General features: G+C 49.2%; 6 protein-coding genes across 6 annotated transcripts; 2 read left to right on the top strand and 4 right to left on the bottom strand.

The window, feature by feature from the left end:
* Positions 1-372: 372 nt before the first annotated feature.
* HO133_004310 (uncharacterized protein) lies at positions 373-2,188 on the bottom strand (the record flags this gene model as incomplete). The annotated part of the gene is made up of 2 exons (XM_037295228.1): positions 373-1,635; positions 1,865-2,188. 2 exons carry the CDS (start codon positions 2,186-2,188, stop codon positions 373-375), a joined length of 1,587 nt encoding a protein of 528 aa, XP_037157229.1.
* A 1,507-nt stretch (positions 2,189-3,695) lies between these two features.
* Positions 3,696-6,492, top strand: HO133_004309 (uncharacterized protein; the record flags this gene model as incomplete). The annotated part of the gene is made up of 4 exons (XM_037295227.1): positions 3,696-4,215; positions 4,530-4,979; positions 5,057-5,372; positions 5,577-6,492. 4 exons carry the CDS (start codon positions 3,696-3,698, stop codon positions 6,490-6,492), a joined length of 2,202 nt encoding a protein of 733 aa, XP_037157228.1.
* Positions 6,493-7,667: 1,175 nt separating this feature from the next.
* Positions 7,668-8,921, top strand: HO133_004308 (uncharacterized protein; the record flags this gene model as incomplete). The annotated part of the gene is made up of 1 exon (XM_037295226.1): positions 7,668-8,921. The coding sequence occupies one exon, from the start codon at positions 7,668-7,670 to the stop codon at positions 8,919-8,921; it is 1,254 nt and encodes a 417-aa protein (XP_037157227.1).
* Positions 8,922-10,250: 1,329 nt separating this feature from the next.
* HO133_004307 (uncharacterized protein) lies at positions 10,251-10,799 on the bottom strand (the record flags this gene model as incomplete). Its single annotated transcript, XM_037295225.1, has 1 exon — positions 10,251-10,799. One exon carries the CDS (start codon positions 10,797-10,799, stop codon positions 10,251-10,253), a length of 549 nt encoding a protein of 182 aa, XP_037157226.1.
* Positions 10,800-12,353: 1,554 nt separating this feature from the next.
* Positions 12,354-13,514, bottom strand: HO133_004306 (uncharacterized protein; the record flags this gene model as incomplete). The annotated part of the gene is made up of 5 exons (XM_037295224.1): positions 12,354-12,373; positions 12,449-12,747; positions 12,802-13,343; positions 13,403-13,421; positions 13,474-13,514. The coding sequence occupies 5 exons, from the start codon at positions 13,512-13,514 to the stop codon at positions 12,354-12,356; spliced, it is 921 nt and encodes a 306-aa protein (XP_037157225.1).
* A 440-nt stretch (positions 13,515-13,954) lies between these two features.
* Positions 13,955-16,038, bottom strand: HO133_004305 (uncharacterized protein; the record flags this gene model as incomplete). Its single annotated transcript, XM_037295223.1, has 6 exons — positions 13,955-13,999; positions 14,063-15,459; positions 15,524-15,642; positions 15,695-15,744; positions 15,830-15,974; positions 16,031-16,038. 6 exons carry the CDS (start codon positions 16,036-16,038, stop codon positions 13,955-13,957), a joined length of 1,764 nt encoding a protein of 587 aa, XP_037157224.1.
* Positions 16,039-16,586: the final 548 nt, after the last annotated feature.

Genomic DNA, 16,586 nt, shown 5'->3' with positions numbered 1-16,586 from the left:
CTTAGTGATTATTTGGGCAGTAAGGGGGCCGTAGATGGTAACTTTCGTGTGCAGTCAGGATGGCGAGTGGATGAATGGGCAGGTGCTTAATATGGGGGGTGGGGTTTCTTTGTGAGCGGAGTGGGTTTGGGTTGATTGGACGGATGGAGGGTCTGGAAGGTTGTGACGAGTTCTTTGATGAAGGCATTTGCAATTCCTAATGTACGTGAAAGCCATTTTGGAGAAAGTTTTCTTGAAGTCGATTGCTTGATACGTACAACGACCTTTCAATAGCCTAAGGAACGTCGGCTCTGTGAGGCTCCAGCTCATTTAACGATCCAAATTAGTGCTCCTTCTTGATAACGACAATGGAAAAGTCTGCGGAAAACCCCCTCACAGCGACATCTCACCAGCCGCAATGGCCCGCGCTATACGCTTGATTTCTGCACGGCCAGAAACGCCTCCGGTTTTCAGGCAGGGAGCCTCTGTTGCATTTCCTTCACTGGAAAAAACGATGAAGAAATACTCGAGTGCCATGGCTTCAATCGTGGTAAACATCATGCGCCGTGAGTTGTCGGGATCCCAAAAGGATATCTCGATCATGGACAATTCTTGCAGCACTCCGCCCTGCCGAGTTAGGAATTCCGCCCACTGATCCCCATTTAAGCACATATTGGTGAGGGTCAAAGCTTTCAGCTGTGGCCAGATGTGGTCCTTTCCAACCAGAGTGTCCAGATCTGTGATCTGGGTTTCGGCGGAATCGAATGCCAGGTCCAAGCTTCGAAGGCGCTCGGCCGCGCACAGCATCTTCGCTATGTTCCCGCCGGCAAGAGTGGCAGGGAAGTCTGTCCAAGGATCTTTCTCGTGCGTGTTGATCTCCATCTTGAGAGTAGTGAGATACTTGAAGGCGTTGACTGTGTGCTGTAGCTTTATGGGGTCAATGGCGCGGAGCACGGTGTGGGAGATGCCGCTGCTGTTTCTGTAGCCGTCGGCATCGATCGTGAAAGACTTGAGTTGCTCGTATTTGAGCATTGATGCCACTTGCGTCAGGATCCAGAAGCCACGGTACCATGTTGGAAGATGACTGCCTCTGGGTAATTTGTCCTGGCTGCTGGGCCATGGTCTGGGATCGAGGATCACAGCATCATAACCGAGACGGTTACCGGTATCACGTCTTCTCTGAATCATGAAAGACTTGTCCCTTGGAAAAGCACCAGCTTCGTCAGGAAGACACGTCCACCTTCTGCGCTGATCTTTTACCCATCGTTGATCGGAGATCGTGAAGCGTCGAACGTTTGGCAGAAGCGGAAGGGTTTCTAGGAGGCATCGGAGATCTGTAGCGAAATATTCGAGAAGGGAAGGGATTACGCTCATGTCTTGTATAACTTCAGACAGACCGGTCCGATCAATGCTGGCAAGCCGCTCTGATAAGTTGCCACGGCCTCTAATCCCTGGTAGGTCTATTCTTTCCATGTCCGTTCTGGTGAAATGCTGGCATTGATAGCTCAGGCTGAGTTCCCGTTGTTCGGTGTAATACTGTTGGAAAACATTGTGACCACGTTTCACTGCCGCTGCGATGTATGTCACCGGTGAGGTATTTCCGAACCGACCATGATGATAGGTTGAATTGGCGAGAGTGTTGCTCGTACCTAAGGCCTGATGTTGATTTCCAGTTAGCATGAATTTTGCAAAAAATCAAGTCTACGGCTAAGACTAGTCTGGGGTGCACAACGAGAGAAAAAGTTCGCGATTCCATAGCACAGCCTCAAGTTGTCAGACAAGTCTACCGACAAGGTCAGGGAAGATGCCCTTTTCCAGCCTGCAAAACAAGTCTCGCGAGACGGACTGAAGTCCCGAACAGGAAGAAGTCACATAAATGACATACCTTCATATAGTCGGATAGCTTGAAAAGGCTTCCACAATAGACAGTGCTGTCATACGCTATCTCCCGAACGATCAAGCGTGCAGTAGGGTGTTGCGAAATCTCTCTCAGCTTAGTCTGATCCTCCTTAGCTGGTGAGATCCAGACTTTGTCAAGGACAAACGGAGCTAAGGCATCTGCCATGAATCTGCTTGTCAAGCGTGTTGCTTTAATGGTGGCAATGTCCATGAAAGCGACAACAATGTTCAATACTTCAGCAGGGAGGTGAGGGACCGCCGTTGGGTCAAAATCAAACATAGCAACATCGTTCAGGACCACAGGCGCCATTTTTGTCCGAAGCTGTGAAGGCTTGTTAATACGTCCTCTCATGCAAGAGTTTTTGACCTGCTTACCAGCCTCTCGAATGGTCTGTCTCCCTAAAGAGAGGTTCTCATTTGGGACTTGATGATGATGTCGAGAGCTGTCCGATCACCTCAGCAAACTCTACCTCTAGAGACCAAATCGATACTGCTTACCAGGTTGTCACGCAGTCTGTCTTAGGTGAAGAGACTTCTCTGATGCAAATGTGCCTTTTCCTGCTGTACACAACAACGGCTTTACCGGAACACGGAGGTGTTGATCTTGAAGACAGCCATCACTTCCAAAACCCTTGGAGCTTCGTAGGGCGTAGCGTCTCGGGCGGCTAGCGGCTAATTATAAGCAAAGCATTCACCATTGAGGACAAGGAGAAGATCCTTACACCCTAAGACTTGGGTAGAAACATCCCTGAGAAACAGTCCTCACGATTATATATATTTTTAGGACAAGTACTTTAGCTCCGAAGATTGAGATAATATTGGGTTTGCGATGCAGTATTGCACAACACATCATCAAGATCGAGGTGAGGTGTGAGATCATTGGGAAGGGCTCTTCGCCCCTCCACAGAATTACAGCTAAGCCAGTACAATGCAGCATTTACACATCTTACAATTTGCTGGAAGAGTACTCCTGTGTAGTCGTTAGGTTTTGTGGGCAGCAGACACCTGGTTGCCTGACGAGCAAGGCTTGGTGCAGACTCAGGAGCACTGTGCGCGTAGACGAAGGCTCGCGGTAGTTCTTACAAAGGGAGACAACAACATATATACCTAGAGAATGCTACTGTATCACTCATGCCTCTTGTGGCAGTATCTTCCGCAATTTTTTGTGTGGTAGGGTTGAGAATGCGGTTTTTATAGAGACGCGTCCCGATCGGGACTACTCGTAGCAGCCTTCTATCGCGCGCCTAAGGATTATAAGAGCAGCAAAAGTCATGCACAGAGAGAATGTCTTTTGCGCATCTTTTTGTGGATATCGATCAAAACAAATCGACTCTTCCTATCAAGGATCTTCAACAGGAATAGATTTTTGGGGAATGTTTACGAAAAATGTCACTTTCTGCTGGCACTGCGCCTGACTTGTACAAATACTACCATTTCTCCCTTGCAAACAAAATGACGGGTTCTGAAAAAAGTTCGAGAAAATCGCCACTATTTCCTGGCAACTGTAGGATCTCTACAATTCCATTAAGAGCTTTCACCCTCTATGCATGACTTTTGCTTCATTCTCTTACACCGCGATATGACTCTGCCTGCTGTCTTTGCCTATAGCATTAGCCTGTAATGGTATTGCGCGATAATAACCTTTGAACCCTACCCATTGGGCACTGCTGACACTGTAAGGAGTGCAAATCTTGCTTTCATGATGGTAGCCATGACGCAACGACGGGATCTTTCGGGCTTGACTACTCATAGACGTCGCTATCCTCCACTTCCGCTTTTCGCAAATCTCCAGACGAACACTCGAATCCATCTCCAGAATGTCTCGATACTCTCCAATTGCGCCATCCTCCCTCACTGCCGACCAGCATAAAGCTTACGACGAAGCGTCGGAGATTTGTTCGAGCGTATTCGGCGACAAATTCCTCTACAAAAATGAAGATGGTGCCTTTATAGGTCCATTTGCTCCTCTGCTCTTCACACCCACCCTCGTCGATCCATTCTTCAAGCTCGTCGTTGAGCTAGGGAAGCTCCCAGGTCTGGCGGGTTCAGCACGAGAAGTCGCCATTTTAGCGACGGGAAGCAGATTCCAATCCAAGTACGAACTGTATGCACATGAACGGGTTGCCGCCTTTACAAGCCTCACGGCGGCTCAGATCGGAAGTGTGAAGAGTGGGAAGAAGCCTTTTGGAGACAATGCTCTTGATGAGCAAGGAAACGTTGCCTTTGACGTGGCTATAGAGCTTTCACATAAGCAGGGTCCGATGACCGAAGCTAATTGGAAGCGGGCAGAGCACGCTTTTGGGAAGGAAGGTACGGCAGCGCTGATACAATATGTTGGTGTGTACGCTTACACTTGCATTCTACTGAACGGGGTGGATGCACCAGTGCCCCAAGGAGAGAGATGCTAGAAATTATATGACATGTGCTCCTTGTTTACAAAATGCATTTTTCCCTCTTCATCGACCTGGTTCGTGGTCCTTCTCCACTGTCACAAATATGGATTTGCGACTTGCGCTTCAAGGTGAAGTAATTAGGACGTGCGTAAGGCTGATCATTCACGAACCCCACCATCCTGTCTAAGACATTTTCGGCTTTTCCTTTTGGCCCAAAGCTGACCAGCCGCCTGAGAGTCAAGAACTGGTAAAAGAAAGGTCTCGAGATTGGCATGCCTACGTCGAGCAAAGATCTTTGGGCAGCCGCCCTAGAGAAGTTGACCAAAAGCGATCGCCAACAGCTCGCTTTCTATGATGGCCAAGATAGGCTGGACATCCTTTCAGACCTCCAGGTGCTCACAGAGAGCGCCAAAGAGCAATGCATCAACAAAAGATGGCAGTTCAGTAGGCGTAGTCGTAATGGTGAGAACATAGTTTTGCGGGATATTTTCAACAAGATGGTTATCTGGATCAACATGTCCAAACAGATTGGAGATACTGTCGTGCAATATGACCCTGGACATGCTGCGCTTCCTTGGGCGGGGGTTCGCTTCATCTTACAGGTTGCTGTTGGTGACATTGTCAAGTTTGACTTTGTCGTCGAAGGCGCGGAATCAATCTCACGAATGATAGGGCGATATGCGATCTTTGAGGACACCTATTTACGTCGTACATCAAAGGCTTCAATAGAGCTTGAAATGCGCTCGTTCGGTTGTACTCGACGATACTTTTGTATCAACGGAAAGCTAGAAGCTTCTTCGATCAGAGCTCGCCGAAACGCATATTCAGGAGTGTCTTCGTCACGGAAGACGAATTTGCAAGTATTGCCAGAAAAATGGACCTTGAGCAGTCCAACGTGGATCGTTGGGCTGCTATCTTGGATGGAGAAAATCAAAACAATTTCAGCAACTCTCTCGAGGCACTCTCAGTCGGTCATTCCGAGAGGCATGCAGAGCTTATGGAGCTCGTCCGTACCATCGATGGACCCATAATTCGAATGAGTAGCCAGCTCAATGGCGTCGAAGACCATTTGGACAACTCTAAGCGCTACGAGATCTTGCGGTGAATTTCCTCACAGCCTTACCTGGAACATCATGAGCAGATTTCGAAGAATATTCTTGCTGGTACAGGCAAATGGCTGCTCGAGGATCCAATATACGCAGAATGGCACAAAGGAAGCACATCGTCTCTCCTTTGACTTCACGGGAAAGCCGGCGCCGGAAAAAGCACACTCGTGTCTATTGTAATCGAAGACGCAGTGAGAAGGTTCGAGGCTGGAAACAGCCCACCCCCAGTCTACTTCTATTGCTCCCGAAATGCCGCTGAACCCGAACGATACGATCCAGCTGCCATAATTTCCAGCGTCGTCAGACAACTTTCGTGCGCAGAGCCTGGACTTCCGCTTTTGCCTCCAGTCATCGAGAAGTACGAGAGGAAAGGTCAAGGATTCAGCTCTCGGGGTCTTCAAATAGAAGAGAGCTGTGAACTCATTACCAATTTGGTAAAACTTTATTCCATGACAACCATTGTCATCGACGCTCTCGACGAATGTGATCCCGAAAAGCGGGAGATGCTCCTAGACGGGATCGAAAGTCTGCTGCAGAACTCTTCGCTTGGGCTAGTGAAAGTGTTTCTATCGAGTCGTGACGACCAAGATATCGTATGCACGCTTCGGGACTATCCACATCTTGATCTTGTTTCCAGCAGAAACTCAGGGGATATCGAGGTCTTTGTCAGGGAAGAAACCGACAAACTAATCAAAAAGCGACGTTTGTTGCGCAACAGCCACGCCAAGGAGGCACTGAAAGTTTTGATTATTGATGCAGTTAGTAGAGGCGCTGATGGCATGTTCAGATGGGCGAGTCTGCAATTGGAAATGCTTTGCACCATGAAACTAGATCAAGATGTCCGAGCAAGATTGGGGCGACTACCACCCAAACTGGAGCAACTTTACCTGGAGGCCTACGAGAATAATCTGCTGAAGTACCCAGGCGAGGTCGGCCAGTCTATCATCAGCAACATAATGAAATGGTTGCTCTGTGCGCAAAGGCAAATGAAATCCTCGGAATTTTGCACTGCTGTAGCAATGTATACTGTTCCCACTGAAGAGCTTACAAAGGAACATGTCCTCGACCTTTGTCATAACTTCGTTGGGTCGACAACGGTTTTTGGATGTATTTAGGTTTGCTCATCTTTCGGTGCGAGAGTTCCTCGAGAAGCGAGCTGAGTATATGGCAAATTCGTGTCATCTCCTTGCAGCCGAGACCTGCTTGTTACAATTCATCGGTTCATCAAACTGGTCAGTTGCAGAGGCTTTCTTGCAACATCATTACGCCCTTGATCTTCGTGGGAAGTTGCATCTACCGCGGAATTGTTGGGAGGTTTTCATAATGATGCTACGATTTTCTGGGCCAGACATTGCCAGTTGATCGGAGAAGAAAGGAGGAAAAGCAATTCTTGTTTCGAGGGAGCCTTTCGCTTTTTCCTCTCTGATGCATCTGATGATCTCTCGCCGTTGGACGTATGGATGCTATCTAACTAGCGCAGGATACAGGACGGTAATCTTCGGTTTTATCTAGATCCCAGATTCGATTGTAAGCCCGAAGACAGGGTTTATTATGTTGCATGTGCTTACGGATTTTGCGAGATTCTTCGCACGCGTTTGCAAGGGCAACCCCCGAAAAACAGGGAGAAAGGCTGGCGTCTAGCGGCTGGATATAACCAAGGCGAGGCGCTTAAGCTACTTCTGAGCAACCGTAGTGAGGATGAAATTTCTTGATATCTGGTGGCTCTAGTGGCACTGAAAATGGACCCGGACACCCTGGACTGGGTACTCCGCGAGAGCAAAATTAAAAAGTCACAACATTGGTCGACGAGTTGGTCAATTACTGGGAAGAAGGGAAGGAGATAGTGGAAAGATTGATGGCAAGGTATAAAGCTTCAGAGGTGTCACAAACCCTTCTCGAGTATGCCGCAAAATTCTGTTCCGGAAGCAGATTTGATTCATTACTGCCTCAAACTGACGATGCCGGAATCTCTTGGGACCTGATCCTTGAGCAGGCCGGGCACGAGGGCAATATGGAGGTCATGATACGGCTTTTAGATAAAAAAGATCTCCAAATTACCCCCGCGAGCAATCGCAATATCGGGCGACGAAAAGGACATGCAATTGCTGCATGGTCGAGATGAATAACAAGTGAGATCTTTAACGCTGGTGTTTTGAACCAGAATGAGAAGATTTTGGGTTTGTTGCTTGATCGGGGTGGTTCCGGTAGGATATCGACAGAAGCCATCAACAGAGCGATAGGGAACTGCAATGAAAGGGTTTTGGGCTTGCTGCTGGATAACGGGTACCAGATGTCGCAGACCCTTGTGAATAAAGCAGCTGCCAACGGCACCGCGTCAACTTTGCGGCTGCTATTCGATCGAGGTGGTGTAACTACCGGCCCGGTGTTGAGGTGCGCTGCAGGGAACAATCCTGAAGGAGCAAAGATGATGAGCTTGCTCTTAGCCGAGGCCGAAAACTGGATGATCATGGGAGAAATGACAGAAATGATGAAAATCGCTGCACAGTCCGCGTTTGAGGGACCGAGTATCATGAAGCGGTTGCTAGAACATGCAGTGGATCTTCTGATCACAGAAGACGTTCTCGTGACCGCAGCAAGAATAGGCCCTAGGAACGAATTGTTCGAGTTGTTCTCGGGAAGAGATTGGGAAATGACAGAGGAAGTGCTGGAGGCAATGATGAGCCACCTGGCATCGGAGAAGACGTTGCAGCTCCTACTGGACCGACTCGAAGGTTTGGAGATCACAGGGAAAGTTCTGCTGGCAGCGGCTAGCAACCGTTCATTTGGCGACCAATTAGTGGGACTGCTATTGGACAGGGTGAACCTTCTCGACATTGTGAACCCTCTCCTAGTAGAAGCTGCAGGAAATGACACATTCGGCCTAGAGTTGATTCTGCTGTTACAGCGTCGAGTTGGCAAGGTCGACGTCACTCAGGAGGTTATGGAGAGAGCTGCTCGGAAAGGACCGATGCGGACGATGACCTTCATTTCAGATCATACGTCTGCGCCAATTACACAAGCCGTCGTAGTGGGGGCATTGATGAGCGACCGCCTAGAGATGGTGCAGTTCTTGCTGGACAGAGCGATCGACCTCCCTGTCACGAGAACAATGGTCCACGCGGCAGCTCAACACAGTCGTGCCGAGTGCTTGGCTCTCATTTGGGAAAGAGCCTGGAGAGCCGAGGTGACTGAAGATATCTTCAAAGACTTGGCTCAAGCAGCGGCAGAGAATGTGGTGTGGCCTGGGAAGAATTTGAGGTTCCTCCTCGATGTAGTGGAGGATATTGTCATTGGTCCAGAGGCCCTAATAAGTATAATAAGGACAGACTTTGACTCAGTGCCGTTACTCGACTTCTTGATCGATCGCGGCATCGATTTACAAATTACACACGACGTGCTACAAGCAGCAGCAGGGAATTTCAGGTACCACAGGTCTTTGATGACATTTTTACTGGAGCGGAGCGATAAGGCCATGTTAAATGACAAGCTTTTCAGGGCGGCGGCCGGTTCTGGACGTGTGTGGGTCCTCCAAGTGCTTTCGTGAAACTGTGGTTTGGCAGAGGTACCAAAGAAGTGGCTCGACCTTGCCCGGCTCCATGACACGGTAGACTCCCTATCCCAGCGGCTCATTAGATTCTTATGTCAGGCTCACGAGATTCACCGACCTCAAAATCGATCTGGTCAAGGAACTTTTAGCCCGGGGAGTCGAGCCGGACGTCCCAGATGGTAGTGGAAATGGATATGAAGGATTGATTGATTAGGTAGCTATGAGAGTGCTGAGTGGGCTACTTATACCCCCTATTTGCCACCTGCGGGGTAGCTACAACACAGGTGCTGCAGCAAATCTCAACAGATGGTAGAGGCCAGACTCCGCTCATGCATGCAGCGGTATTGGGCAACATTTTGACAGTTCAAGCACTGCTGTCTGCCGATGCAAGTCCCAGTTCAAAGGACAGACAAGGAAGAACGCCATTGTTCTTTGCTGCCTTTGGTGGGCACTACGGCATCGTGGAGATCTTGTTGGATCTGGGGGTTTCAATTGATCTCGGAGACACAATGGGCGACACCCCGGCGTCGATGGCTAAACGGCGTGGACATATGAGAGTGTTCAGACTGCTGGAACGGAGGAGACAGATATAGTGGTCACAGCTTTCAATGAATCCCACTGGAAGACGAGTTTTCCTAGGAAATCTCTGACGACTCGCGCCTCTAACATTTGTGCTATTTCGTCAACGCATCACTCGAAAGCTCCTGCCGGCCATGCAAGGTGTCAGGAAAGTGGCAGTCGGAGTCCTCAAGTATCGACAAGAGCAGCATCGGCGAGGGTGTTTTCACCATTGTTTAAACCACTTCCTTCATGTACGACAGATCTGTCCGGGTTGATGCCCCGAATCGATGTCAAAACAAGCAGGCGGGTTTCAGCGCCCCCAGCTTTCACTTCTCCTTGGTTAGCATCTCGGAAATATCTGTCGTTAATGATTGGGGCTCGCTCCATTAAGCATTGAATTGCGAAGAAACCTCCTTATTGATGCCCATCTTGTCGAAAACCCAAGGATTTATGATATACCGCTTTGACACCTCGCCTGCTGAATTTCCCTGTTAGGCTGATTTTGGGTAACATCCCGGAACACCTGTCGTTTATGATTGAATTCAATTCATATCGAGCATGAAATTGCAACGGAACCTCTTCATTAAGCCTTAAGTAGTCGATATTCAAGGATCCGTACAGCTCGAACTGCTACTTTCTTGGCCCCTCACCTCTGCAAAAACCGCACTGCATTCAGTGATGCATGAGCAGTGGCGGTAAAAAGAAAATCGTCACCATGATTAAATGTTCCATACATCCAAGGGCGGTCCTCACTGGCCAATAAACTCAAACCACAGCACCAGGCTTCCACGCCTGCCCAACAACAATCGCTTGCATGGCACCCATACCCCCCACCGACGTCCTGCCCCCCAACGGCGGCAACGGGCTCTGCCCAAGACACTTCCTCAAAACCCCTCTGGGGGCCTCCAACGTGTCACTGATGTCCCGCCACCTCAATCTCTCCGTCTCAAACTCGTCCATGATGTCGATGATGATCTTGCAGGTCCGGAACGATTTCGCGTAAGGAAGGCGCACCTCGGCGTCCGGCCTGCGGCTGAAGGTGTAGGGCGTCGTGGCTGCTTTGTCCGCGGGCAGCAATGTGACGGCGACGAGGCAGTCGGGGTAGTTGGTTTCGAGGAGGGTGGGGGCGCCGGCGTGGTGCGGTTGGATGAAGCAGTTGGTGCTTGCCGTGAGGCTGGTGTTGGTGAGATTGAGCGATGAGACGGTTGGATCGAGGGAAGTGGTGGCGAGGATTTGGGGGTTGAGGAGCTGGAGCGGAGTCGAGGCGGCTAGTATGGCGAGGGACAGGCAGGAGAGGATGGCGGCGAAGGTCATGGCGTCTGTGGGGCATCAAAGCTGAGTCCGAGGAGCATGACGCTGAGCTGTGCAGGAGCGTGAGCATTGTTAGTGGAGATTTGCGTCTGCAGTGCCGGTACGGCTTTGCTCTCGTAACGCTGCGCTTGCTGGTTTCAACTTCCTTCTACCCGACTTTGCGCCTCGGTACGCACGTTGCGCATTCGTTCCAGTGTGAGTGTAGAGGTCTGGAGCAATTAGCCGCAGGGATCCTCCATTCAGACAGTAAGTTCTTTGTGTGCAGCACCGCACTCAGGATAAAGTGGTGTCGCAGTGATGCATGTCTCGGATTAGATTCTATCGAACGTTAGTGTTCAGCCTGAATCGTCTCATGCTAAACCAAAAGCTGGTGTCATACATGCAAAATATTCATCTTCCAGCGCCCTACTTGATGATGAAGTAAAGTTCCGCATGCTGTATCCCCCGAGGCTGTAAATTCTGTGTCATTAGGTTGCAAGCATTCTTGCGCCAGCAATGCATGTCCCAACTCTCTCCATGAGAACTCATTCTGTACCCACGCCCAATCGACGGCCTTGGCTTCAGGTTCCTTGTTTCGCAGAAACCGCCGAAAAGCTGTCCGCCGCACGATGCATCTCCTTGATCACGTCGGCAATATCTGACCCGCCTGGCTTTCCTGAAGCTGGAATTTTGACACGATTCGTGTTCTCGCACGATATGAGAGAGAGATAGATCGAGCGCTTGCTCTCATCCTCCATATACCATAATGGGCCAATTCGAAGATTTCTACGAGGCCGAACAGCGAATTGAATGTTTGAGATTTCTGGGCCTCTGCTTGAAGTCCGGCGGATACGTTCTCTCCTATCAGCAATCATGTGCATCATCATCTTTTTACAACGCATAGTACTGATCTCAGCCTAAAGCAATTGATCACGGATGGGTAAAGAGCTCCGCCAGCCCAGAAATGCTGGTGGTGCCTTCGCAGAATTTTCCTGTACAAGATGTAAGCTCTGACGATTCTGATTCCTTTGATTGACCCATATTCGTGCCAAAGGATCTCGACAAGGAGGTTCAGCTTACGTTCTTTCAAATCTAATGATCTGCCGGGCTTGTGATTGAGTTGCTTCACATCGAGATCCATCGACCGTCTTCAAAACACTTTGTGCCCGAGAGCTTCAATTGACCAAAAGGTTCAATCGAGAGTAGGATCCTCGACAGAAAGCGCTACTAACACATTCAAAGCAGCAGTAATGGTAGACTGGTTTTGGCATAAGGCTCGCACGTATCTTCGATGGCGTTAAATGCTCAACCATGCTCTGCGAAAAGAATATATGTAAGGCATGTATGGGACGGACTAATGGTGACTGTTATTCTGAAACACCGCCCATAGAGCAATTGGTGCCGTTTTCTGTTGCTTCGTGCGAGGTTTGGGGATGAGTAGAGAGTTAGAAAGGGGTATCATTAACTGGCTGGGCTCTATGCCGCTTTTCCAAGCCACCAAAATTCGTCTAAAGAAAAGACGACCGTCCCAGCGCCTGGCTTAATATACTGAACATTACCTCCGGCCGGCCTATTAGCTCAGCGTTGACGCAATATTTCTATCCTCAAGTGTCAGCGGGTAGTCCGCAAAGACCATAACATTTTCCCACGTTCTGCGAAGCGCAGTTACATACCGGTTAGAAATTCCTCAAAACTCAACGTGATATACCCGTCTCTATCATCATCGTAACGCTTGAACACGTCCGTCATCCTCTTCAGTATTATGCAACTCTGCACAAACAAATCGAAGCTCATGCGATCTTCACCGCTTCTGGCATACGTCGTGTACAGTAGATTGACAAAGGCGGAAGAAAGCCTGTAGCCAAAGGCAACCAGCGCTTTCGAGTACTCATCGAAAGATATGTAGCCGCTATCGTCCTCATCAAAGCGATCGAAAAGGGCGCGCCACGCAGCGAGGAAACCCCAGAGGCCGCTGCCGACATATCAGCTCTGCCCAATAGGATAACCATAAAGGAGCCAAATGTACCAGAACTCCTCAAAACTTATACTGCCATCCTTATCCGCATCAAACATCCGTATCATCATCTTAACCGTATGCGGATCAAAACTCGTAAAATCCCCATTGACCAGAGCCTTCCCCAGCTCCCTTTCCGTCAACTGACCTACCCCCGCGGTATCGACTGCCTTGAAAAGCGGAAAAAGCGACGCGTCGGCGCTGCTACCGCCAGGGGCGGGGGTTCCAGGCGGTCGAGACGGAGGTGGTGGACGTCCATGGTGAGATTGTGGAGGAGGACCGAAGCCGTAATTTTGGGGTGGGGGGGATGCTGCGGCGTTTTGGTTGAATTGGGTGTTGTTGTAGGAATTGTTCGGGGAGAGGCGGGGCGGAGGTTGTGTTTGTAGTTGCTGGGCTGGTTTGGGAAGTGGTGGAGGAGGTTTGCTTTGGTATTGTGGTTGCGATTGAGGAAGGTTGTAGGGTTGGGGATTGGAATTTGAGTAGGGGCGTGGTGGTGGTGGATGCAAAGGGTTTGATTGCTTGCGTTGTTGTTGGGAGGAAAGGATTTGGGCTGCCTGTGTCAATGGGGCTTGGGTCAGCCTCGGCACGAGGAGCTGGGGTGAGCGGTATATACCTGTTCTGGCTCTGCGTGTCTGATGTAAGTTTTAGTACTGGACATGACCAGGTAGAGACTCTACTACTCACGCAGGAAGCGCATCTGGATTGTAGCCGCTGTTGTAGGCCATTGTAAGAAATCTTGTTCTTTTAGCCAGCCTCAATTAGGGTCTATATCATTTTCATTGAAGTAAAAGTATTTATTCAGAAAGTTCTTAAGAAAGAGAAATCGCGGCCTTCCATTGCGCCTTTGTGGCGCAGTTTTCTACGTTCTGCAACGAAAACATTTCGTCTTCCATCGACATATCCTCACACATGACATAGCTGATTTTGAGTCATCATCTTTACATATTCATGCTGAAAGATTACAATGCATGGTGAGCTGAGAAGAATTACTGATCTTGGCAGGATTACATTTGCACTTTTGGGTATTTATGAACAATTCATCGAGCGCCCAACTTTTCCATTCCGCAGCATCATGCCGATATCATTTCCATACCCAAATCGCTAAACGTGACAATCAAAGGCATCCCAGATAGCCGCAAAGGATGCACCAGAAATGATGAGGACCCTATTGTGGAACAGACAAAGGCCCGTTTGGTCGACTGTCCATGAACTATTCGAAGTCCATTAGCTTATCGTAGAGACCAATAAAGCGGTAAAGGAGCTAATTTCTTACCGATGAAGCTGCAGAAAGGAAAGCATTCAAACTAGCCTGAAACACATCGTCGTGGATGCCCACACCCCACACCCGTTCCTTACTGCCAGCTGCCGTGCACTCAATATATGTGGCCGCCTGGACGTTCTTATTTTTACCGATGGCATGCTCGTTATAATTTACAACATCCAGATCGATTCCGAGCATGTGCATGGCGTTCGCTAGAGAAGAAAGCGCCCCGTTTCCAAGGCCTGTGATCCTGTGCTCCTTTCGGTCCCAGTCCACCACACCTTCGAATCTTCTCATCGAGTTCTGCGTGTTCTGACTGCGGCCTTCTTCTGGAATGAAGGGTACGGAGCGTTCAGGTGCAATGTTGTAGTCGACAAGAGTGAAGCGAGGGGCGCCCTTGAGATGGTAAGTATCTTGGAATAGCGTTTGAATTTCCTTAGCCAGCAATTCTCGCCCAACGGCGTCGGCTCTTTGTTGAACGACTTTCGAAAAGGCAATTTGGAGACCACGGGGAAGGTCGAGTTCCAGGTGTCTCTGGATGATCCATGCAACACCGCCTTTCCCACTTTGCGAATTGACACGAATGACAGCTTCGTATGTACGGCCAATGTCCTGAGGGTCGAGGGGGAGGTACGGTATCAGCCATGGATCTCCGTCCTTAAGCCCTTCTCGCGCTTGGAACCCTTTCTTAATCGCGTCTTGGTGTGAGCCACTAAAAGCGCACTGGACGAGCGATCCTCCATACGGAGCACGTGGGTTAACCGGTATGTTGTTGCTCTCTTCCACAACATCAATGACTGAGTCAATGTCAGAAAAATCAACTTTTGGGTGGATTCCCTGAGAATAAAGGTTCAAAGCCAGAGTTACAAGATCGACATTTCCAGTTCTTTCGCCGTTACCAAAAAGAGTTCCTTCTACTCGATTTGCGCCAGCCATCTGTCCAAGTTCAGAAGCTGCAACAGCACAGCCACGGTCATTATGCGCATGCAGGGATACGCAAATCTTATTTCTTTCTGTTATGTGTCGGCAAAAATATTCAATCTGGTCTGCGTAGACATTTGGAGTAGACATTTCGACAGTCGCTGGAAGATTGAAGATGATGGGATTAGATTCGGAAGGTTCCCACGCGGCTCGAACAGCTTCGCAAATCTGCACAACAAAATCGAGGTTCGAATCAGAGAAAGTTTCAGGGGAAAATTCATATTGCCAGTGAGTTTTGGAAGATGGATTGTCTTTCGTTATCGAACGTGCGTATTTGGTACACGCAACAGCCAAAGCGATGCCATCCTGCTCGGAATGATTCAGGACTATCTGCTGAAAACATGGCGAGGTAGCAAGATAAAGATGGAGGATGGCGGTTTTTGTACCCTCGACAGATTCGACGGTCCGTTTTATGAGATCTTCCCGGCCTGGTCTCCGAATTAGTTGAACATGTCCGATTTTTTTAACCTTCGCACGATGATAGCAACTCACAAGGACTGAGAACTTGTAGAGCTACATCATCCGGTACGACGTCCGGGGTATCCACCAGGCGACGTGTGAACTCATAGTCTGTTTCTGATGCTGATGGGAACGAAACTTCTATTTCCTTGCTAACCCCGTCACATGAGCGCGGAAAGAAGACCACCAGTATTTCCCACGTACTAGCCAAGTTCCACTAGCATCTTGAAGTATCGCCATTTCTGATCCGAACCCTACACCATCATATTTCAGCATTTCCCCCGTCAGACCAATATGCCATGTCCACTCGGGTGTGGTGCCACTGCTGCGCACACGTACCATAGGGTCAACCAAAGACTGATTGCCATCTCTGAGGTCTGTAGCGAGCCAGCGTGGGGGTCTATCGAGGGTTTGGGAGGGCCATTGACGATTTGGTAAGTCGATGGGCCTGAAAAGTCGGTACTTGGTCGAGGGATCCTTGAGCCTTGAGAAACACGATCATCAGCAAAGTAGCAACCCGTATCAACGATTCAGGCTCACATGGGCATTGTGTCACAAATTTGTAGTATGTAGAAAAGTAAATTCGCCAGAGACTCCGAGGGCACGCACAAAAAGCGAGGGGATTCGGTTAAATTATGGGGAAATTAATTACTTATCGATAAAACCAGATCCGATATCGGATGCTCTCGGACGCTATGTGATCCTACAAGCTACTTACTCATTGAGTCATTGGCCTCAACGCTGTATAAAATGAGAAAAGTCCTAGTAACGCGCGGCAAATGGCCGCTGATATCTGACCTATCTTCTAAGGCGTAGGTCGCTGCTCCTTCCTAGGCGTCAGACTCAATCACCGTATACCTACTCTAGGAAAGACTTTGTGGTTGTTCACTTGCTCCAAGGAATACCAGCCGGCGCGACCTGTCTTCGATCCGAGCGTGTGACTGACTTACGTGGCCTCTGTACAGTCGTGGTGTTGCCATTGCTCCTTCATTCTTCTATTCAGTCTCCCGATCACTGTTCTGTGATTCTCCGTCTCAGTGGCTGTTCGTATCTTTGAGATATACATAATTTCCTGCATTTATTTACCACAAGAGCG

This window comes from Letharia lupina (assembly GCF_014066315.1).
Source record: "Letharia lupina isolate WasteWater1 chromosome Unknown contig_2, whole genome shotgun sequence".
In the NCBI taxonomy this organism is placed as follows: Eukaryota; Fungi; Ascomycota; class Lecanoromycetes; order Lecanorales; family Parmeliaceae; genus Letharia; species Letharia lupina.
Note: the sequence above shows the minus strand (reverse complement) of the source record. Positions and strands in the feature narration are given on the sequence as shown.